At 42.1% G+C, this 24,793-nt stretch overlaps 1 protein-coding gene across 2 annotated transcripts; it reads left to right on the forward strand.

Moving 5' to 3' along the window:
- Positions 1-6,324: 6,324 nt before the first annotated feature.
- LOC146960550 (voltage-dependent L-type calcium channel subunit alpha-1F-like) lies at positions 6,325-17,646 on the forward strand. 2 transcript variants are annotated; one of them, XM_085772283.1, is made up of 16 exons: positions 6,325-6,481; positions 7,253-7,380; positions 7,497-7,593; positions 7,750-7,852; positions 10,776-10,877; positions 11,203-11,333; positions 11,545-11,676; positions 11,760-11,820; positions 12,620-12,845; positions 12,957-13,064; positions 13,149-13,285; positions 14,107-14,219; positions 14,351-14,546; positions 15,779-15,841; positions 16,999-17,099; positions 17,176-17,646. In XM_085772283.1, exons 1-16 carry the CDS (start codon positions 6,353-6,355, stop codon positions 17,437-17,439), a joined length of 2,091 nt encoding a protein of 696 aa, XP_085628409.1. In that variant the 5' UTR covers positions 6,325-6,352; the 3' UTR covers positions 17,440-17,646. The 2 variants fall into 2 exon arrangements, with proteins under 2 accessions (XP_085628409.1, XP_085628410.1); XM_085772284.1 differs by having other exon boundaries at positions 12,960-13,064.
- Positions 17,647-24,793: the final 7,147 nt, after the last annotated feature.

Raw genomic sequence — 24,793 nt, forward strand, 5'->3', positions numbered from 1 at the left:
TCTTTTGTGTGTGTGTGTGTGTGTGTGTGTGTATGTGTGTATGTGTGTGTGTGTGTGTGTGTTCTTGTACATACTACATTGTGAGGACCGGCGAGAGTTTTTAACCAACACTGTGAGGACACTTTTGGGATGTGAGGACATTTTGGCCGGTCCTCACTTTGTCAAGCTTTAAATTAGCTCTAAATGCTATAAATAAGCTCCCCTCTGTTTTTCACAGAGGGTCCTCAGTTTGATAGTAAGTTAAGAATTTTTCGCCAGAATTTCACACACTTTTTGCTCTCTGCTCCGCCTACTGGTGAAATTTGGTACTGCACCCAAATATTCACCAAACGCTTAGGCATATAGGACTAATCTCCTGCTGCTGTACTAAGACATTACTAGAAATCATGTTTGTTTTGTTTTGCATGGCCATTTATGATTTTTTGAAAATTGTTTTAATTAATTCAATGGATAATTATTGAATTTGTGCTATGACAATATTTTTCCATGTGATTTGTTTAAATTTAAAAGGATTAACATTTAAAATGTTATTATTATTATTATTATTATTAATAATAATAATAATAATAATAATAAGCAAATTAAGGCTAAGTGCTGTCCAAAACCCACTGTCATATTTGTGAAACTTTTATTGTCGTTTAGACTTCATTTTACATGGTCCAGATCCAAAACTACTCTACTTAGACAAGACAGATCATTAGTTACATTACTAGATCATGACAGAAGCTGGAGACCTACCAATTTTTAGTTATATAAAACCTTTATTCTATTTATGAAAATGCAATAAAGAGACATTTTGCTGTTTTTCTTTTTCCACGTCTAGACCATTCATGTCCGAAATAGTGAAAGCTTTTTTTCTAGTTTTATAGTTCAGTAAGAACAGTTTTCTGTTTGACACGTAGACCACGTTGGACCAGGTCCATATCCAAAATCACCATACAGAGGCAACTAGTAACTAGGTACTAGATTAAATACTGTCTTTTTGGACAAATCATCTTCTTGCATGAGCACTACTGGTCTATGTGGTCTACATCTGGGGGAAAAAACAATTAAAATGTCTTTTTTTTTTTCATTATCATAAATAAAGCACAGTGGTGGTGAGGCATTCCTTACTTTTACAATGTATGGCGTGCCATCACAACAGATGAGCAACAATGAGAGGACCACTGTTTGTTACCCTACAGTTTCCCCTCTACATCAGAGGCTGTGGACCAGAAGCCATCCTCAATGTCATCCATGACTCTACCTGCTGCATGCGGAAACTAATGACTTTTTTTTTTAAAGAGGGCAGTTAATGGCTCATTATAGTTAGGCCTATCTTCCAGTCGCCTTTAAAGCAGATATCAGGTGAATGTTTTTGTTAATATAAGTCCTAAATAGTCCTATTTTCTGTCAGCATCACTTCCATAGAGTGTTTGGTCTCTCCGTCACTCTGCTCTGCTGTAAACCAGGAGAAAACTTTCCTTGTAGGATACAAGTGTTATCCAATGAGGAGAGAGAACGGCATGAAGGGCTGTGTGTGCAGCCAAGGGATGCGCATGAATGTGGTGACGTAGGGACGAGGACCAATAGATGCCTGACGAGGGCGGGGGCTGCTAACTCATGGTGCGTTCAAGGAAACTCGTAACTTGTGTTTTTCCTTCCTGTGAAGTCATACCAGTTCGATCTGGTACGAGTTCACGGGTCGGAAGTTACGAGTGGCCGTTATAGTGACTTTCACAGGCAACAGGACGGTAAAAACACGAGCTACGGGTTGGAACGCTACAAAGTCGTAACAAAGCTGTAACTTACGGTTTCAAAAGCCTGGAACGCAGCATTAGACAAAACCACCGGATCGCTGATATCTGTTTTAATATGTGAAGTGGTCTGACTTCAGGAAAATGTTGATAATTCACGGTTTTATAATGATTATTCATTTTAATAGTTTTGGCTGATACAAAGACATGACATGGCCATAAATATGTGGCAAGGAAAATTTGATATTTTATCTTTTTCAATCATTACCTAGTTGAGTACTATATTCTTTATTTATTAATATAATATAAATACTTAAAGATTCCCTAAACCAAAAATCGTCTTTTTAAAATAATTAACATGTCAATTTAGTGTATGGGCTCTGCTACAAGGCATTTCAGGAGCAAAATTGCTAATCCACGCAATAACTGAGCATTTTAGACTTGAAAATGCAGTTTTAGTACCAGAGTCTGAAAAAACTGAATTCAATTTTTCAAATTGGAGTCCGTTTTCGTGCGTCACGAAACTATAGCAACCAATCCCGTTGATTTCCCCCCCATCTCATTATATAAATTACCCACAGGGTGTAAAGCTGGAGTAACGTACGTTAAACAGCGATGACGGCGACGTTGCTCTGTGCTCGGTGAGGAGCGGTTAAGGACGGTGATACCAGCCTGTTACCAGTAGCTCAGAGACTGTGGGCGTGGCCTCTGGATGCGAGCACCTAAAGAACTTTATAATTCACAGCAGCGGCGGCTCAGGAGCTCATGCCGCTGTTTGTTGTAGTAATTCACCGCGATAGTGGCACTTCACTCCTACATAACAGCTGGATGCACCACAAAATTATGTGTGGCAGCGGTGGCAATGTGGTAATGTCGCTGACTTATAATCTGTAGACTTGGGTTCGAATCCTGTGATCCATTTTCTTTCTCTGTCTTTAAACTTCATTCACTTTTCGGTTTACATTCAAATTTGCATTTTAATACAAAGACTCCCCAGAGGAAACACAAGCTTGCACTTGAAACCTGACGTGAGCTTCGTGTTTTCAAATCACCTGTCTGTCTTCCTTGCCCCTGACGCATTGACGCGGGGGGGGGGGGGGGGGGGCAGCCAATGAGTGCTCGCGGCAGCGCCGCTGCTCGTTGAATACAGCTGTAATAACGTGATTTCAGGTCCTGAAACATTTGTAATATCTCTGGAAAAAGTCACTAGATTTGTCGCTAGTCGCTTTTTACAAAAGAAGTCGCCAAGAGGGTTTGGAAAGTCGCCAGTTGGCAACACTGCGCGCACCGCCGTTACCTAGCAACCCTGACCAAGCAAATCATGCATATTAATAAGATGTGAATTTTTCAATGAGGGAGAAATATGGACGTGTTGTTAGTGTCTTTGGAGATTTATTTTAAACAACTTTTTTTTATCAAAAAATAGTCATAGCAGAGCATTTTTACACATTTTTTTACATGCACATCATGCCCATGACAATGGGACTTGAGCTTTCATTAGTTTTCACAGCACAAACAACATGATTTAAAGTCAACAGTGAACATTACGGCCCTTTCCTGTATGTCATTCCCCCCTCTCTCTGCCTCCCATTTCCTTTCACACTCTGAACTGTCCTATCAAATAAAGGTATGAAAAGCCAAAAATACTGTATATAGGCTACTTAAAAAAAAAAGACAGACGACAGTCGCCATGGTGGGGATCGGCCCACATAATAGGTGCCAGGGGTCTGCTGCACTTGACTCGTCTTGAAACACAAACCAAGGAGTCCGAAGGGACAGTGTTGTTGTGTGTCCTTGAGAGGAACAAGAACGACAAACACACGGTGACCTTTGACACGTCTGAGGGTCGCACGGAACTCCACACAGTTGATGGGCCTCACTTCCTGATACACAAACTCAAATGTCTGCCTCCTAGCTTAAAGCGTTAGTGAATTATTTGGTGTAGATTTGAATCAGCTGTTCTAAACCCTCTCACGCCTTCTCTATTTCCCACTTGCGCTGGTTGGAGGGACGGAGGTGGGAAAGAGGAGGATTTGCAGTAGGGTGCGTGGTGGACGAAAATTGCAAAGTGTGCCTAAACACGACAGAGACTGGGAGAGAGCTACGAAATTAGAGCCCTTAATGTGAAAAAGAAAATATATCTAAAGGCATAAAAAGTGATGCACTTTTTTTTTAATTTAGACTTTATCCAGTTAAAGGAATTGTGTGAAAATATGTTTGTGTTTTATGGTCAAACGTCTTCAGTAAGGCAAAATACTGAAAGGGTTAACAGGGTTTTAGTGAGGTGCTGGAGAAGCAGAAGCAGGACTGGGGCTCTGCTAATTAACGACCCATCAACTCAGCAGCCAGAGCACTCTGTGCAAGGTGAAGAGTTCACCGGCTGAGTGACACTGGCTGCCTCTCACCTGTTAAAGAGACAGATGGAGAAATTTAAAAGACTGCAATTTCATTATATAAAAACAATGATGGAGGATCATATTAATTCAAAGGACTATGAAATTTTGATTTGGAAATTTTCAGGAAATGTAAAGTATTGATGCATTTTCTTCCTCCATCTGATTCAAATTTACCCATCCTAATACAGCTCCTGAAGAACGGTTCAGCTAGAGAGATGGCTGAGGTCTAATTTTCTTAGATTCTAAGAGTTATATGCTAAGAGTGCAAGGAGGAGGAAAATCAATATACAGATCATCTTTACAGTATATGGAACTGTACAGGACAGATAACTATCCCCTCAAGATTTTCTCCTCAATAACACAAAATTTTATTTACTCTGGGAATCTCATTTGAGACTTTTGCTGAAAGTATATCAGACAGACAGAATAGTGAACTCAAACAGTATGTCACAAAAGAACATCAGAGAAAGTTACAGATACCGGAATTAACTTTAACAGAGGTTTATCATATCATGTAGCTCGTGTTATGGTGGTGGAGCACTACAAGTGGGTCCACAGTCTCCAAGAGATAATAACAGACTGAGATCTGGAAAGTCTGTAGCTACAGAGTTAATTCATGTTATTTTTCATATTTATTAAATCATATGATGCAAAGCTAGTTAAGACAGATAACAGTCAGTCTTGGCTATGCTGCTGCCGACACTGCTGCTGCCCTGCTGGGACCCTTACTGCTTCTTCATGTTACTGCTGTTGCCCCTCCTACCCATGAGGTTTTGCAAACCCACCACCTCCCCAGCATCCACCTGTGGGCTCTGTCTCTATGATTTCCTGCGAGGCCCTGCTTTCATTCCCTGTAATGTCTGTCAAAGTAGATCATTATTCAGGGAATGAATATCTGAGACAGAGCCTGTTGCCTGCTCATTGTTATTAATTGTTCTAATTTTGAGTTGCCTGACTGAATTGTACAATTTTATATGTTTCTCCACTCATTTGTTCATTTCCTCAATAAATAAATCAAGAGGTTAAATCAATATTGACATAAATTTAATCTGAATTTTTTAATTAGGTGTCCCCTTGAGTTATGTGAAACTCTGATGCTCTTTATATGTCAAAGAGACCATGAAGTCACTTCACCGCAGTGAAAGTGTTCATCAAAATAAAACTTTAAATTCTGGGGCGATAGCTCTGTGTGCTCATTCCAATTTAATTTCCACATCATCTTTGATTGCCAGTTTTGTAAGCAGGGTTTCCACCGAATCAACTGCCTTTTTTTTTTTTTTTTACACACCGCAACATATGGTTCACGTCATAACTTCATATTTTGGCCATTCAAGCTTCCATAGTCCATAGTTCACTTGTTTGTTTGATAGTTCAAAGACTTTTGGTTAAGTAGCCATGGATAGCTACCCCGCCGTCATTGCGGCCATCGCCGGCCATCGCTGGCCAAGTGTGTTCTGTTTCCTCATGATAACAAGATAAATCTTATTTTAAGAAGAAAAGTTTTGTTATCCTGAGAGAGCAATATGCACACATCTTGTCACCTTTGATTTTAGGGAATTTCCATCTGTCATTTGAAGGGTTAAAATCCTGTTTATGATGATGGAGATTATTTTATGATCAAGACTGAATGTGGGAAAAAAAATATAAAAAAAATACACTCATTATATTTTTATTCATATTTATGAATATGTACACAAAATGTATATGAGGGTTTTTTGAGAATGCACTTGTTGGAACTGTGAAAATATGTTCAGGTGTTAGGGTCAGCCTTCATCAGAAAGGCAGAGCAGTAACAGAGTTGTTGAGAGCTGCTGGAGAAGCAGAAGCTGGGGCCTCTGCTAATTAATGGCCCATCAACAGCAGCCAATCAGAGCGCAAGGTGAAAAGTTCAAATCGGTCCTCACTCTGATGGTTAAAAACTTTTTTCCTGAAACTTTGTTTTTCACACAATCTGAACGAATGTATAGTTTGTTGGTTCCCCCTAGTGTTCAGACATATGTTTCCTGTGTTGACATGAGGTCTAGAAATGCCGGTCCTCACTTTGCAGGAAATTCACTCGGTCCTCACTATGCAGCAAGTACAAGAATGTGTGTGTGTGTGTGTGTGTGTGTGTGTGTGTGTGTGTGTGTGTGTGTGTATGTGTGTGTGTGTGTATGTGTGTGTGTGTGTGTGTGTGTGTGTGCGTGCAGGTGTGCTACAGGTGAGGCGTGGCAGGAGATCATGTTGTCCAGTCTACCAGGTAAACGCTGCGACCCTGAGTCAGACTATGAACCAGGAGAAGAGTTCAGCTGTGGAAGCAGCTTCGCCATCGTTTACTTCATCAGCTTCTTCATGCTGTGTGCTTTCCTGGTCAGGACTCTCACACACACACACACACACACACACACACACACAAACACAGGTTAAAGGATAATTACGTTTTTTTTACAATCTGGACCTTATTTCGAGCATAAAATACAATCATTCACTCAACCAGATAACTTTGGTGTCGTTCTGATGAAATTAGATCCAGCCCAGAGCCGCGTATATCCGTATAATGTGAGTCTACAGGGCAGCAGAATGTAGCCTCTAAATAACACATTATCTGCAGAGAAACTCGTTCATTTCACCAATATTTAGTTATGATAGGCTTGTGCTATTCCCCTCTGAGTCCGGGGTTAGCTGTTATCAACATCCGGGGTCTGTAGGTTGACCTACTGACCTCTGACCTGGATGATGTCATCTCTGAGCGCTGCCCGGCTCATTCTGATAATAATCATTCCACTTCGGCATCCAGGTCCATTTTTATCTCAACTAGCCAGAGCTTTAGTGAGTCCAGGTTGAGGAGAGGAAGCCTGTGGAAGCTGAACTTCATCCAGCTGCTCATTTTCTTCTGACAAGTCGGAAACACGCAGGATAATGTGTTATTTAGAGGCTGCATTGCGCGGCCCCGTGTTCTCGCATATATGAATATACACGGCTCTCGGCTGGATCTAATTCCGTCGGAACGACTTGTAATGACACCAAAGTTATCTGGGTGAGTAAATGATCGTATTTTATGCTAGAAATGAGGGTCCAGATTGTAAAAAAAAACGGTAATTATCCTTTAACACACTCTGTTTCTGTATTTCCATGCTTTAGATTATCAACCTGTTTGTCGCCGTCATCATGGACAACTTTGACTATCTGACGCGTGATTGGTCAATTCTGGGACCACATCATCTGGACGAGTTTAAGAGGATCTGGTCTGAATACGACCCAGAGGCCAAGTATGACATACACACACACACACACACACACACACACACACACACAAACAAGGCAGGTGCAGAATGAGGTGGTGGTATTTTGTGTTGTTCTAATGTACGCTCCTCTCTTTGCTCAGGGGTCGCATCAAACACCTGGACGTGGTGGCTCTGCTCAGGAGGATCCAGCCTCCCTTGGGCTTTGGGAAGCTCTGTCCTCACAGAGTGGCCTGTAAGGTACGACATGCTGCTCTCCAACACACACACATCAGTCCTGGCGTCCCACAGGGCTCCACTCTGGGTCCTCTACGTCTCTAACCCAGTAACTGTTGTAAGACCATGATGTGTGCAGCTTCTGCTCTACTGACAGAGAACTGATCTTCTCCCTGTCAGCGTTTGGTAGCGATGAACATGCCTCTCAACGCTGATGGGATGGTGACCTTTAACGCCACGCTCTTTGCCCTGGTTCGCACTGCCCTCAAGATCAAGACTGAAGGTGAGAGTACTTTTAACCCTCCTGTTGTCCTCCTGGGTCAAGGAAGAAAGGAAGGGAAGGAAGGAAGGAAGGAAGGAAGGAAGGAAGGAAGGAAGGAAGGAAGGAAGGAAGGAAGGAAGGAAGGAAGAAAGGAAGGAAGGACAAAGAGAAAGATGGAAGGAAAAAGGGAGGAAATATAGAAGGAGGGAGGGAACAGATTAGTTCAAGGCAAGGCAAGGCAATTTTATTTGTATAGCCCGTTTTTACAAACAGTTTGTCTGAAAGGACTTCACATGACATCATAACAACATCCTCTGTCCTTAGACCCTCACATCAACTAAGGAAAGACTGCATGGAAAACCCTTTAAACAGGGAAAAACTGTAGAGAAACCTCAGGGTGAGCAACAGAGGAGGGATCCCTCACCCAGGACGGACAGACGTGACATAGATGTTGTTACAGACAAGAAAACTGTTTACAACAGAGAATGTGAGAAACATGGAAATGTTAACAAGGAAGGAAGAAGGAAGGGAGGGAACAGGGATTGTGGAAAGAAGGAAGGGAAAAAGGAAGGAAAGAAAGATGGAGGGAGGGAACAAATTTGTTCAAGGAAGGAGGAAGGAAGGGAAAATATGATGGTATAGGGAACAAATCAGGTCAATTGGATCAAAAGAGGAAGGAAGAAGAAGTAAGGATGAAAGGAAGGAGGGAGGGAAGGAAGGAAGGAAGGAAGGAAGGAAGGAAGGAAGGAAGGAAGGAAGGAAGGAAGGAAGGAAGGAAGGAAGGAAGGAAGGAAGGAAGGAAGGAAGGAAGGAAGGAAGGAAGGGAAAGAGGATTGTGGAAAGAAGGAAGGGAGAAAGGAAGGAAAGAAGGAAGGATGGATGAAGGAATTTGAACTGACCCCAGACACACACTGGATACAGTCTAGGTCCTGTCAGCTTCATGTCAGCTGACCCATCTCTGATCAACCATAAGGTTCTGCTGAGTCTGTGGTAGAGATCAAGACAGTTGTATCGGTTTTATCACAACTGTATGACACTATAACAACATCCTCACCACATGTAACCATGGTTCAAAGGTTCAAAGGTTACTTTATTTGTACCCTCAGGTACATTTTGTTTGCAGTGAATCACATTTATGACAAAACAGCACAGTACATGCAACAGGACATACATATAAAGTGACAACAGTGCTCGAGGGTAAGAGATTAAAATGAATCAAATAAGACCAAATAAAAACCAACAGCTCTCAAGGTTTCTTCCCTATGTTAATGTGACCGATGGCTGCTGGGATAAAACTATTTTTGTACTGCTTAGTTTTACAGGCTGGTACCTTGAGCCTCCTGCCTGATGGGAGCAGCTGAAACTCAGCATTGAACCGTCATTCAGGATGGAGCCAGCCATCCTCTGTAACTGCTTGGTGTACAGGGATGGTGGGTAGAGCTGGGCCTCAGCAATCAGCCTGCTCGCCCATTTCACTATTTGGTTCAGGCAGTTTTTGTTGTAAAGAGACAAGTTTCCAAACCAAGAGACAAGACAGAAGAATAAAACAGATTCAATAAAAGCCTGATAAAACAAGGTCAGCATGGTTCTGTCGATGTGGAAAGATGACAGTTTCCTCAAACAGTGCAGGCGCTGGTGTCCCTTTTTACACACAGCTTGGCAGTTTGCCTCGAAGTTCAGTTTAGTTCCAAGATATTTATATGTATTGACACACTCCACCGTCTGACCTTTTAGAGTTGTCTCTTGATCATGGGCCCACTTGCAAAAGTCAGTGAGACATTAGTTTTAGCAATGTTCATTTGGAGGAAAGACTTTTCACACCAGTCAAGGAAGTCATTGACAACAGGGCCGTGGCTCGTCTCATCGTCCTGTAGAAGTAACGCTGAGTAACGGCGTCAATAACAGTAACGGCGTTGTAAAGGGGGAAACAGTCATTTATTTATTTACTCGTTACTGAAAAAAGTAGCGCCGTTAGTAACGCCATTTATTTTAAAGGTTAGCGCCCGCCGATCAGCAGTTGGTTAGCTCCAAATAAAAACTGCATTTTTCCTGCACTTTGAGGGGCTGGAAAAAATTATATTATAGTGAACAAAGGAACTGTGTATTTTTTTTCAGGTAAAACCTCTTTTAAGCCGCAAAAATAGGACTTTTCTTTGGGTCTGTTCATCACAATGTATGTTGTAAATCTCTGGGCAGGGCTATGGGCTGGCGTTGCTAACGGGAGGAGTGCAGAGAGTCTTCTACTGCAATTAAAGTACTTAGGGGCTATTTGGAGATCATACAACCCCACTTTAAAAAAATGCTACTATCCCTTTATAGCCGTTATTCCCATCAGTGTCTATAATACACATTCTACATCTCGGAGCCGATGTCTTTCCACATACGGGCTTCCTTCTCCTTACAAATGGGCAGAGCTCCGTGGGAAACAGTAGGGGAGACGCCAAGAGAGAATCAGGGTCTGACACCGACACACACGTGCATGTAAAGACAAGCGCACCACTACATGACGCGCGTCTATATTGAAAGTAATGCGTATGTGCACACAAAAGACAATACATCTGAACGACGCCCCAACATGCACACACACCCGTTTTAATCAATTAAGGCGGCTGCTGAAATCACTTAGACGGCCGCCTGCCAGGGGAAAAAATGTTTGTAAAATATAACACCATACCACCTTTATGCTTTTCATGTGGCGCACCCCCTAGCGGCGGCTTGCGCACCACTTTGGGAATCCCTGAAAGGATGAACAGGAGAGGAGAAAGCACACATCCTTGCAGGGAGCCAGTAGAGGAAGAAACCTGATCGGAGTGAACTCTTCACTCTTTTTTTGTGTCCTGTTTGTTAAAAAGTCACCAACTATACGTCTGTTTGTGGCAATAAGTCAGTTACAGTCTTTGGTCATAAATCAAATCTGACCCCACCCACTGTGTGCTGTTGCTAGGTAACCCTGACCAAGAGAACGAAGAACTGAGGGTGATCATCAAGAAGATTTGGAAAAGAATGAAACCAAAACTACTGGATGAGGTCATACCACCACATGAAGGTAGGCTACTAATACTACTGCAAGTACTAGGCTACTAATTCTCCTGCAAGTAGTATGAATAACACTACATGTTCTACTAATACTTTTAGAGGTACTGTTACTTCAAGTAGTACTAATACTACAAGTGTACTACTTCAAATACTACTGTAGCCTACTCCCTACAAGTAGCCTACCACTAATACTGCTGCAAATACTGCAGCAAGTGCTGATATGGCAGAAACTACAACTAATAGTAGTGACAGTAGGAAAATGACTGATAGTAGTGACAGTAGTGCTGGTGCTCCTGTGAACAGCACACACTCACCTCTCCTGTTTCCTGCTGCAGAGGAGGAAGTCACAGTCGGGAAGTTCTATGCCACTTTCCTGATCCAGGATTATTTCAGGAAGTTCAGGAAGAGGAAAGAGAAGGGAACTCTGCCTGGAGAGTCCGACTCCGCCAACCCATCTGCTATCCAGGTCAAACATGAGTTTTCTTTGACTGATGTGAGTCTTGTCTGTGATGTCAGAACCAGGAAACAGATCCTCTGTGTACGTGGTCTGTGTCTTTTAGATATTTAGGAGACCAGACACCACAGACCGCCTAATTCTCTGTGTAACTGTTAATGTTGGTGAGACGGTAACCATGACAATGTGATAAAACACGGTGTATTAATGTGTATGTCTGTAGCTGTGTAAAGCCGGTCTGAAGACCCTGCAGGATCTGGGTCCAGAGATGCGTCTGGCTCTGAATGAGGACTTTGAGGAGGATGACGAGGCCATGATGGAGGACGAGGAGCTGGAGGAAAACACTGCATACAAGGTCTTTTCTTACACACACTGGAAATAACTCAATACTGATGTCACAGGTCAAAGGTCACAGCTTCTGACCGTGTGTGTCTGCAGGGTGAAAATGGTTTTGGTCCAGAGAAGGATCGACGAGGCTCCATCCTGACCACACCCACTGGTAAACAACAACAACAACACACACTCACATCACACACGTTTTATCAATGGTTGTTATCCAGCTGCAGACATACTGAAGTGATTTGGTTTCAGGTGGAGCCACGTGGCTTTTGTCAAGCAGATCGTGAAACTATGGAGCACCTTTTTTATTCTTGTCCGGTAGTAACACAATTTTGGCAAACCTTGTTTGACTGGTTAAAAAGTAAAATGGATAACATTTAATTTAATAAGGATTAAGTATTTGTATTCAATGAAAATGTTCCTCCAAGTGTCAGATCTAATCAATAGAATTATCATTTTATCATTTTATCACATTCACACTTGCAAGTTGAAAGGCAGATCTCCCTTAATGATGTGTTTTAGGAATGAGTTGAATAAGTACTTCGGTGTCTTGGTTTTGCTGCTGGATGAATATGAGAAAATGAGAAAAATGAGAAAATGTATAAATGTATGAAGCCATGTAGATTTTATTTATGGTAATTGAGATGAAAATGTATTGTTAAAGGGATAGTTCACCCAAAATTGAAATTTTACTCATTATCTACTCACCCTCATGTGGACTAAGGGCTGGGAGAAGTTTCAGAGTCAGGCTTCTCTGAGTTACAGGGGGTCTCGGCGTAGCAGTGCATGTCAATAAAACGGTTGCAAATGGATACCAACTGTCTTCGTAACAACAAGACACACCAAAAAACATCCAAATACCTCCATGCTGCTCGTATGTAATGTCCGTCTTGTATTGAAGCCCCGAAATGCAAAATTGTTCCGAATTGTCCCCCCCCCCCCACCCTGTCTGTCTGCAGGTCCTGGTGGCGTTGTCGGGGATGGAGGAGTGTCCAATGGAGGTCTGATCCACCGGGTCGGTTCTCTCACCAAGATGCCAAACGGCAGCGAAAACGAGGAACATATTTACCGTGGAGACAACATGAGGTCGTCCGTCAATCATCATCATCACCACCACCCATCAGCGAAGAACGGCGTGCTGGACCACGGCCACAAGAGAGCATCATACTACAAACATCATGGAAGGTAGGCCTTCATACAACCTTGATGAGAGGATTTAACAGGAGTCTGTCACCATTCAGGTCTGTATGGATTGACAGGTACTTGAGCCAATCACTCTTCATGCTTGTTCTGCAGGAGGGACTCAAGGGACAGATACTGGAGGAATGGGGACACGGAGGCATATGGAGAGCAGGGTTACTACAGCAGAGAGGAGGACAATGACAGCATCACCTCCAGAGACAGGTCCACTGACAGACATGTACACAGACAGACAGATGTGTGTGTGTGTGTGTGTGTGTGTGTGTTAAAACCTGTTTGTTTTTTCAGACATTACCCTGATGAGCCTCCTCTGTACAGAGACCAGTATGATGGCCACGCCCCCTACAACAACAGTAACTATGGTAACGGTTACAATGACGGCAGGCGGACGACCCGCAGACGGCTGCTTCCTGCCACGCCCACAGGTCAGAAGATTTATTCTGTTGTATACAAACAGACTGAACATTAAAGGGATAGTTCAACTTTTTTGAAGTGGGGTTGTATGAGCTACAAATGCCCATGCCCAAGTACACTAGATGCACAACGGTCAGAAAAATCATCTAGGGTACTTAAAGGACAATTCCGGGCAAAATCAACTCGGGGGTGTATTTTCCTAACATTTTAGGTCTAAAAGAAGCAATCTGAAGATTTTCAGTTTAATTGCTCCTGTTTTGCGGTAGTTGTGTCTGTCTCGGCAGCAATGAATGGGAGCGGATGCAATTTCCGCTGCTTAGGCTGTTTACATCCCTCAAAGCCACAATTTTTTTCCACAGACAGCGTCAGATGGCGACTCAAACATGCACCCAGAAGTTTATTTACTTCAAGCAAGCCAACATGTTTGTAAAACTAGATCTAATACAAAGTCTCCCGGAGTCTCACGCGAGACCCAAGTTGCCGTGCTCGGTGTGTTCAGGTGCAGTAGGAAAGGCAAGGCAAGGCAAGGCACAGGAGAGGAGAGGAGAGGAGAGGAGAGGAGAGGAGAGTTGTACTCAGGGTCAGGGTGATGTCATCTAGAGTAGCGATCTGATTAGAGAAAGTGTCCCTGAGATGTTTAGGTCCAAACACGATGACCTCAGTTTTATCTGAATTCAGTAGCAATGGGCATTTGTAGCTCATACAACCCCACTTCAAAAAAGTTGAACTATCCCTTTAAAGTTATTTCTGATCTACATCCAACACACCTGACACACACCTCAGTGGTGACAGGAGAGTGATGCAGTGCGTTTGTTTCGTTGTCGTTGGTCAGGTCGGAAGCCCTCCTTTAACATCCAGTGTCTGAGGAGACAAGGGAGCAGTGATGACCTTCCCATCCCCGGAACCTACCACCCCACCTCTCCACCACGCCGCGCACGCACACAGGTGACACGCACACACACACACACACACACACACACACACACACACACACACACACACACAGCACATAGCAAACACACGCTTCTTCTGGAGAATCTAACTTGTCCCTCCTCATTTCCTGTCCTCTTCCTCAGACGTACAACAATTATGAGTCTCGTCACTCCTCTGGTCGCTCCTCGGCGGCCTCCTCTGCTTCCTGGGCCAACCCGTGTCCTCGCCGCGGACGCCTCCTCTACGCTCCCCTCATCCTGGTGGAGGAGGAGGGCAGTCCACCCTGGGGCGGAGGAGGAGTTCACGGGGGTGAGGGGAAGAAGGGAGCAGCAGGAAGAGGTGAGGAGAGTAGACCCTGTAAGAGATGTTCTCATGTCCCGGAGCCAACGGTGCGTTCACAGACTGTCCGTACAAATCCTGTTGTTCCAGCTCGGGGTCTTTGAAGATGCACTTCATCTGGACTGATTTACACTGTGGGCTGTTGCCTAGCAAAGTGGGTGCAACCCCAGTAACCCAGTCGCTGGAACAGGTTGGGCCACAAAGGATCCACCTGTTGGACTGGAGAAACCACTGGAAGAGACTGACACTAACCTTGTTTCCATCCACACGTTTTTATTCGCATCAAGCAATATTGAATGAAAAATGCCTTGTAAAATGTAAAATTTGATTAATTAAAGCAGAAGTAAGCGATCCGGTGGTTTTGGCTAACTTCCTGTCAGCCGATGGAGTTAGCAGTCCCCGCCCTCGTCCCTACGTCACCACATTCACGCGCATCCCTTGGCTGCACACACAGAGAGGACCGCCCCTTTATGCCGTTCTCTCTCCTCGTTGGATAAAGGTTGTAGGATACAAGGAAAGTTTTCTGCAGGTGAACAGGACAGACTGGCTTCATGTGAAGAATCTCCATCTCCCAGAACAGTTTGAAGCACTGCCGTTCACAACCCACCTCCGCTGTCTGTAGTAGTTAACATGCGCTGCATCTGCATCAAAGCCGTGTTTAGATGACAGCCATGTGGCATTATAAACACCAGTCTATAGAGCCTGTAAGTTGCCTATTTACCAACTTCACTTGGCTGGCGTGTGTATGGCTCCAGCAGCTCCTCACACAGCCTGACCTCAGATAGTCGGTTAAAGATGAAGGATGGATGTCCTTCTATTTTATGATTTAGTACAAAAATGAATGGAAACACCTTAAACTGCAAGAAAACAATTCGATACAGCAATATGATCGCAAAACAGCACATGACGTCATTACGCACGGCTTTTTATTTAATTTAAAGGTCTGAGATGGAAACGCACTTGAGTCGGCATTGTTCACATTCATATTTTTATCGATCTTGAGATTATTCGATCGACAAGTGGATGGAAACATGGTTACAGACTTTCAGTGTAATCATGTGAGAGTAACCATGGTGATGGCGTCACAACGATCCAGGCACATGTCACCGTGAATGTCTCATTAGTTTACAGCCGGTGTGGTTTTCTGACAGAACTGAACAGCAGTGTGATGCAGACTGGTCATGTGACTAATGTCTATCATAACTCAAGTGTTTGTGCTGTTCCCCAATCAGGTGTCAGTGTGACAGGTGCAACGCCCAGACCGGCCTGGTACGGTGGCCCTGTGGGGACATCAGGTAGGAAGCAACTGAAGTGAAACACTGAGATTGAGATTTATTTATTTATTTATTTCATGTTAATTGAATCAGACTTCATCACACACAATTTCAGTTACGCAATACAAGCAACATGACCGAAAGGGAAAACGGGAGAAGCATAAAGCTTATCAGGTCCCACCCCGATTACCATTCAATTTCATCACAATTTTTCTTTCTTAGCATACAGTACATGATCCAGACAGCCAGTCCAGAATAACGTTAAACCCCTTTCTCTGGGTTTAAATCAATTTATAATTGTTTAGAATAGAATTTCGTATTTCTTTTTTAAAAGCCCACAAGTTTCTTGATTTTTTAACCCCATCATCTAGTTTGTTCCACTGTTTGAGACCAGTGACTGAGATAGAAAAGGATTTTAGCGTAGTTCTCACTCTCCTCTGCCTAAATAACATATTCCCTCTCAGATTGTGTGTCACATCTCTGTCTGTGAAAAAAACCTTGTAAGTTATGTGGAAGGTCTCTGTTTACAGCCCTGTACATAATCTGCAGAATTTTGTAGTTGATTAAGTCGTGTAGTTTGAGGATTTTTGCATTGATGAACAACTGGTTTGTGTGCGCTCTGTACTGGGCATAGTGTAGAATTCTTACAGCTCTTTTTTGAAGTGTGAACAGGGGGTGCATGACACTTTTGTACGTGTTTCCCCGCACTTCTGCACAGTATTGCAAATGTGGTGATACTAATGCTGAATAAATTACATGGAGTGACTTCTGATTTAATATTTTTTGAGCTTTCCATAGGACGGACACACTCCTGGCCAACTTGTTTTGCAAGTGTTTTATGTGTGGTCTCCAACTTAACATATCATCCATAATTACTCCTAAGACTTTATTCTCGCTAACTCTACCCATTCACCTTTATATTTACTCTTATTGTAGCCTTTTTTTAGTTTTTGCCAGGTTTTTGTGATTTTGAGTTTATTTATGTTAAACCACACGTGTAGTTTAGACATTTCATTATTGACTGTCTCAGCTAGTTGGTTCAACTCATTCCCAGAACAGAAGATATTTGTGTCATCGGCGAATAATATTAGTTTTTAAAGCATTAGATACTTTGTATATGTACAGTATAAACAATTTTGGACAGAACGTTAAGGAACGGTTCCTGTTTTCTCCCTCAGCGCCGCCGCCGTACAGAGCCTACACCACGCTCAGGGTTCCGTCTCAGCTCGGGGCGCAGTTCACCGAGAAACGAGGATCAGCTGACAGTCTGGTGGAAGCGGTGAGGAAGCGTTGATTGATCACTGATCGGTGGCAGCGTGTCAGACCACAGTCACTGATCTTTCTTCCCTCTGCAGGTCCTGATCTCTGAGGGTCTCGGCCTTTATGCCCGAGATCCAAAGTTTGTGGCGTTTGCGAAGCGAGAGATCGCCGACGCGTGCCACATGACGGTGGACGAGATGGAACTGGCCGCCAGCGACCTGCTCGGCTCGGGGAGTCACGGCCTCCTTGGCAACGCCGCTGCTGACCCCGCTGCGCTCTACAGTGACGAGGAGCCAATCAGGACGGGCCGCGATGAGGATGAACTTGCAGATGAGATGACCTGTGTGACATCATTCTAATGCTCTGGACTGATCACGGATAAGAGAGAGAGACTGAGACGGACGGGGCATCAGCAATGTATGAACCTGTCTGGGTCTGATTGATGGGACATGTGAGGAATCAGGAGACAAGACAGAGGGGCGGGGCTTAATCAAGGCTAAACTGAAAGAGTTTGGTTGAAGGTGAATGAAGTTGAGACAAAGATTTCAGGAGATGAATACATGAGGAAAGAGGTAAAATATAAAGGGAGGAAGAACAGGGGGAATAAAAGATGAAGAGGGAAAAAATGCTGATAAAAGGTGGAGAAAGAAAGAGAAGACACAAGGATAAAGATTTAAGAAAAGAGTTTGGGAAGAAGAGAATATATACAAAAACTGGGAATAGTGGAGGAAGACAGAAAAGAAGGGACAAATGAAATTGGAGGAACAAATGGAGATAAAAAGAGAACTGAAAAAAGAATTACAGAGTGAGAAGAGTTGAAAAAGACAACATGGTCAGGAAAGAGGAAAAGAAGAAAAATGAAAAAACAATACACGTCGTCATGGTGACACTGGCTGTTTGACACCACCAAGCAGATGGATCTGTGAACAGAGCTGACTGGACACAGGCCTGGGGGCCCTGGGGGCCCCTGTCCAAAGACCAGAACTAGACAGTGTGTGTCCCTTCAACATGGGATCACACTATACCCACAATGCACTTTTGCTGTGCATCAGTTTGGTCTTACAGGTTTGATGAACAATGTTTTTGAATATTTGGTACCTAACTCATGTACATACTGATGTTCATACTCACCAGAAATTATACTTTTAAAATTGCAAAACTTTGAATTGATTATTGCAATTTTTAAAGAGGGAATTAAGACGATGTGATGATTGACAGAGGTGGTTTTTAAACATGTCATTGCTGTAAATTCAGTGGTAGTATTAGTGTTATTATTGATTCAATTTCAGAACTAGATTTGTGTGCAGAAGTTAATTCATTCCTGCTGTTAATTTGACTTCAAATAATAAACAGATATAGTTTATTTGTCAGTCTGACTTTCATCCTAGTTTGATATCACCATCATCTTCACTAACATCCTCACTGTGGCTCATGTGTTCTTGCAGTTAATGAATATCTTGCTTACACTGTGTAACTCCACCATCTCTCTGATATGACCTTATGTGAAATGTCTCCATTGTTTGTAGTGAGTTAAGAGCAGGAATGAGTCAACTGTGTTCAGATTCAGTCGCTGACTTCTTTTAATACTGTTGAAAGCTGTGTTTAATATATTTCTCATATTTTATGAAGGTGTATTTTTATTCTCATAAACTAAGTTGTCTACAATCAGACGATGAACTGAAAAGCCTTTTTTTGGATTATGTTGTTTTCTATTTGACAGGAGAAACTGGGTGTTTGTGAAGTGTGTTTTCTTTTTTTAATGTTTGATATTTTGTATTCATTCTGACAGAGAGGACTGGCTTGTTCCTGTTGATTTGTTTGATTACAGACAGCTGACAGTCCGCTGTGTTTCTGTCTCGTCTGAAATTTTGTGTTTCCGTCAGATTTTTTGTTTTTCTTTCCAACAGTTTGGACAGTTTTCCAGCAGTTAAGGGCTTTTCGATTTCACGCCTGGATTTCCCCATGAATCCTCCTCAGATGTTGAGAACTGAGAACCGGCTCTGTCTGGACCTATATTTACCTCAAATAAAGACCGACTAAGCTGCTGTCTGACCTCCTTCATGTTTTGTTTTTTCAAAACAGGCTTATAGAAAAGAAAACAATATGTTTCATGTTTCATTTCATAGTTGTAATACAGTATAAAAACATCGTCTACTATAATGGGTTATAATAATGTACAAAGACAGTATTTTTTTATGACTCACTGAATGTTTTGGACACAAACTGATCAAAGGGCAGTTTTCTGCTGGCTGAGGGTCAGTTGGATGGAGAAGAACAGACAAATACATGAGGAAAGAACATAGAAAAGGATTATGATCCTAATAATTTACAAAAATATACAAAAAAATGCCATGGATTTAAAAAAAAAAAAAAAAGATTATTACAGTACAACATTTATTGTATAATTATTTAATTTATTGCATAATAACTCACAACATCTCATGCATGAACACTAGATACTAGATGCCGCCTCTGACGCTGCTGCCCATTGGAACGGATCGTCGCCGCCGCCGCCATCTTGAGGGGGAGGTGAATGGGTTTTGTTATGTTTTGTTTTACCTCGTACTGCCGTTCGTGAGACATAGATATATATACGTTTATATATCTATGTTCGTGACATGCATGACGTCATCTATGGTTTTTACCATAGGAACTCCCCCCCCAAGATGGCGGCCGCGACGACATTCCTGACAAGCCCGAATGCGGCATCTACGTGTATATATCTATGCTTATAAGTAATACAGTAAAAATGGTCACAAAAAATAATCAGAATCAGCTTTCATGGCATGATATTAAAGCAGAAGTAAGCGATAATTTTTGTGTTAATATAAGTCTTAAATAGTTATATCTTCCGACAGCAATCACTTAGAGTGTTTGGACCGAAACACGGGTCTCTCAGTCACTCTGCTCTGCTCTGAGCCGAGGAGAAAACTTTTCTCGTATCCTACAAGTTTTATCCAATGAGGAGAGAGAACGGCATGTAGGGCTGTGTGTGCAGCCAAGGGATGCGCGTGAACGTGATGACGTAGGGACGAGGACTAGTGATGTTCGATACCACAAATTTCCTTTTTTTTCTCCTTTCTGATCCGATACTGAGTAAAATTCAGGCTGGTATCGGCGATACTGATCCGATTACCGATACTTTGTGCAAATGCACCTAATGTGCCTGGTAAATCTTTTTTTAAAAAAGAAGAAAAAAAGTAGTGTATTTCAAGTCATAACTTCCTAAGGATACAAGACATCAGAATAACATATTTATCTATTTATTTTAAACTCTGAAGTATAGGTAGCGGCCTCGTTTACAATATAGCCCAGCTAATTAGTGCTGAAAGCATTCACACTATTGTTCTTCTGTTCGGCCATTTTCTTCCGCCTTTTTACGGTCTTCTTCTACAGTAGTCCTTCATACTTTGTGCTATTTCAACAATTCATATATCAAAACGTGCAGCTTTTTCTGGACTTTATCGGATGTATTCAAATTTTTCATACTTTTTATACTTTTTCAAATATTTAACTTTTTCAGATTTTTTTTTTCCCCATAGAGAATGCATTGGAACAGTCTTCAAACTCTTCAAATCTTCTTACTTCTTTCAGCCACTAAAGCTTCACCATACTTTCTGCTAGAGACTTCATTCAAATTCTAAGCTGTAGACAAACTTTTGACTCTATGACTCAGCTTATTGATATCTTCAACAGTTTCTGATATTTGGCAGTTTTAAAATCATTACGTTTTTTGACAAAATCCAGCTTTATAATGGGTGTGTGTTGCGTCTAACGAGCAGAGCTAGAGTGGTGACATTGTCAGCAAGGCCGTAGCTACCATTGAGGACACCGAGGTCATGACCTCGGTATTTTTTTCGGCCTAATGAATGAAAAAAAAAAAAAAAAAAAAAAAGTGCAAAGTATTAGGGAGGACAGATGGAAGGTGACTGAGTGACTCTCCTCTCTTGTCCAAACAATTCCGGTAGGCCTATAATGCTCTTGTTTATTGACGCCCTCACGTACGCTGGTGTTTGTTTACTGGTCGCGGGAAAAAAGGCGATTCATTCGGAAAAAGCGAGTGATACAGCGCGTCGCGGAGCCTGCGTGCATGGAGGAGAAGGCTACTGAGTGAGTCGGTTGGCTCTAGATAAACTGCTCTTTCCAACCAGTTGTTACACTGTAAAGGTTTCGTACATACGTGCACTTGTATTATTTCGGGACGGAACCTCATGTATGCGGAGAAAACAGCTGTTTAATAGGGTCAATTCAGCGCCGTTTACTGTCTGTGTCCTGCACTATGCACTAGTTGAGCTACAGTAAGTGGGGGAGAGCAGAGACCTCTTTCCTGCAGATACTATACTGAGGGGGCATCTACTGCACTGTCAATTCTTCCATCAACTTTATGTGAAAAGCACAGTGACATGATACATTTTATGTTTACAGACAGGGGAGTCACTAAGTTTTAAGGACAGGGGGGGCTTAGCCCCCAGGAGATGCACAAGATGTGAGCATATGTGGTGCACGAGCACAAATATTTCACAAACAAAGACTGTGAAATTTTTTCAAAAAAATTTTGGACAGATTTAACAAAGAGCATACGGTGTAAAGTTTAGGCAACCATTAGTTTTATTTCAGTCTTTTTTATTTATTTAAAGAAAGCTAAGACCTGTGAGATTACTACAGACATGTCTGGAGTAGGCTACAGTAGAAAATGTAAATTTTTCATCTCTGACTAGTAAGAATACTAACAAAAATCACATTAGAGTAAAATCTACCTTTGAATCATGGGATATCAGGCAAATTAATAAGTAATGTGTAGGCTAACTGTAAAAGTAGATGCTAAAAAAAATGAACCTGAGCAATTTTGCAGCTGTTTTATTATCAGAGATACGTATGTCCAGGTGCAATTTGACCTTTGGAAAACTAATTAGGCTATATTTCACTAATAGCCAGTGACATAATATTCACTCCATCCAAATACAACTGTTTTTGGCTCATTTTGATTTCACCTAGACCTCTTCATATTTTCCCATTCAAAGAAGACCATACAACCGAAATGAAGTTTGACACCAATATTTTACTCATAAAAAATATGCATAGAAATGTGAAATACCACACAAACCAACAACCAAAATTTGCTGCAACGAGGAGCAGTCAGATGTATGTTTGTGGTAACTATAAGGAAAAGCAAACAAACTTCCTGGGCCTGTTTCAAAGTGAGGAACACAGCTGACGCTCCAGAAGGAAGTCACCCAAAGATAGTAGGCTATAGCTATGGTAAAAAAAGAGTGCACACTTCACCCTAGAAACCTGTTCATCTTTATGTTAACAACCAGGACCTTCACATTGCATTTCAGACTCTTTTTTTTTTCGAGCTGGAATTAAACTTTATAATATAATATTTTTGCTACTCTGTGGCTGCTACGAATGTGAGGAGCTAGTCTACTGTTTGTAATGGATGGTGTGTTCTCATCAGAATTCAGTGAAGTTGGGTCTTCTCTGGATGATCACTAGTGATGATAATATCATAAAAATGGCATTAATCTAATATGATGTGTGTAGTTTTTATCTGTCAAAGTGCACCAGATTGAAGCCTTTTAATATAAAATTGCCCCAAATTTCTGACGCCACCCTCCCGCGCACCACGACTATGACCTCGGTATTTCAAAAATCCTGGCTACGGCCCTGATTGTCAGCCAGAGTGGAGAGAGGCAAAAAAACATTCTAGAGTTTTTCTGGCTAAACTGTCAGCACGGCCACAAATGAAACTCTAGACACATTATTTTCTCCAGTTTTGTAGCCACACTTGTCTTCTGGCTAAAATTCTGGTCAAAAATGCAAAGAGACTTAGATAATAATTTAAAATATTTTTTGAATGCAACCAGGGAGCTCTCTGCTCTCATTCAGCCCAATGCATTTTTTTCACAGCAGCAGGAGAAGGAGCTCAACTTTGTAACTTGCTGTTAAGTGCTTTTTAATTTGTTTTAATTCACCAAAAAATAGTCACAGGTCACAAAAAAGTCCTCTTCTTACTTGGTGTGGCTAATTTCTGCACTTTCCTTACTTTTTTTTTTAAGCAGAAGCCAGTGATCCTCTTATTAAAGGTTTTCTTTGCCCCTCACCTACTGTCTGTGTCTGTAGCCTAGTGGTTAAGTTGCTGGGCTAAAGACCTGAAGGTTGCTAGTTCAAATCTTGCCTCAATAACAATTATAGTGAATTATTTTCCCAGTTGTCCTCTGTTGACTTCTGATAACTTGCTTCATGTTGAAACTGCTGCTCTCAGCCTGAAATTCACAGAAATTTTCATTGTAAGTCATTCAAGCTTGACTCTCAAGCTTTCTTGGTGTTGACGCAGTGTGTTTCCAACAGGTGCAGCTTTGGGCTTGTTAACTTCAGAGTGAGACAGAGTGCAGCTCATCAACAGACAACAGTCTTTGCAACTGTGTGTACAATGTGGCCTAGAGGCAGAGTGAAAGTCAACTGACCATGAGATTTTGGGTTTGATTCCTACCTTGGTCAAACATTTGTATGGTGATCACTGCTTGCACTATTTTCACAAAAAAGTCCTCTACTTACTTGTTGTGGCTCATTTCTACTCTTTTTTTTTTTTTTTAAAGCATCATTGAAAAATCTCACATTCATCAAACTCTCAACCTCTCCTTCACCAGAAGTGTTGGAGTAGCCCAGTGGATAAGGTTCCTGCCATTCGACCACAAGGTCACTGGTTCAAATCCCACCTGAGCAGTCTTGTTAGTGTGTCAGCCACTTTGAACTTTAAACAATACCACTTGGTCTGGTCACATGATCAAACTTGATAATGCATATGCGCTCCCACCTATTCTCTTTACCTCTTTCAATCTTGGTTTGTGTTAACATGTTTCTTGTTTATACCACTGCACTAAGATTGATTTGCACTGGAACTTTGAAAACCAAGAACGCAGCAGAGAAAAGCAAAGCTCTTGAATTTGCACAGGGTTAAAGCTCTTGAATGATTTGTATCCATCATTTCTTGTCCTGCGCTGCCCACTATGGGACTTCACTGGCAGAATTCACCTCCCCTCCCCCCGCCTTCAATTGGTTACAGGTGTTCGTTATCTCATTGATTATTTGTACCACATCATCACATTACAATGAATGACAACAGTCTTGTAAACAGTGTGCTCTCTGTGGCGAAGCGGCAAAGTAAAGGTTTAGTGATCATGAGATCATGGGTTCGATTCCTGCCTCAATAAAGTCAGCATTGCTTGACTTTACTTGACTGATTCCAACTATTCAGCTGTCACTAGACAGTCTTTGATTCCTCACAGTATAAAGCTGATTGTAACTCAGGTCCTTGGTGGCCATGTGGTTAGTATGTTAGGTTACCATTCATGAAGTTGTGGGTTTAATTCCTTCCTTGGACATGTTTCTTGCATGTCATTACGCATGTCTTTGTCAATTTATTCTGCTAATTCAGGGATATACAGGGATTTCCAACAGTGTGTTTCCAACAGGTGCAGCTTTGGGCTCGTTAACTTCAGAGTGAGACAGAGTGCAGCTCATCAACAGACAACAGTCTTTGCAACTGTGTGTACACTGTGGCCTAGAGGCAAAGTCAAAGTCTACTGACCATGAGATTGTGGGTTCAATTCCTAGCTTGGTCAAACATTTGTATGGTGATCACTGCTTGCACTATTTGCTAATTCTGCAACAGCGTTCAGCTGCTTTCAGCATTCACACGCATTTCCATCA

The sequence above is a fragment of the Trachurus japonicus genome, unplaced genomic scaffold, assembly GCF_045865225.1.
Source record: "Trachurus japonicus isolate A0001 unplaced genomic scaffold, Traja_1.0 AP030242.1".
Lineage (NCBI taxonomy): Eukaryota > Metazoa > Chordata > Actinopteri > Carangiformes > Carangidae > Trachurus > Trachurus japonicus.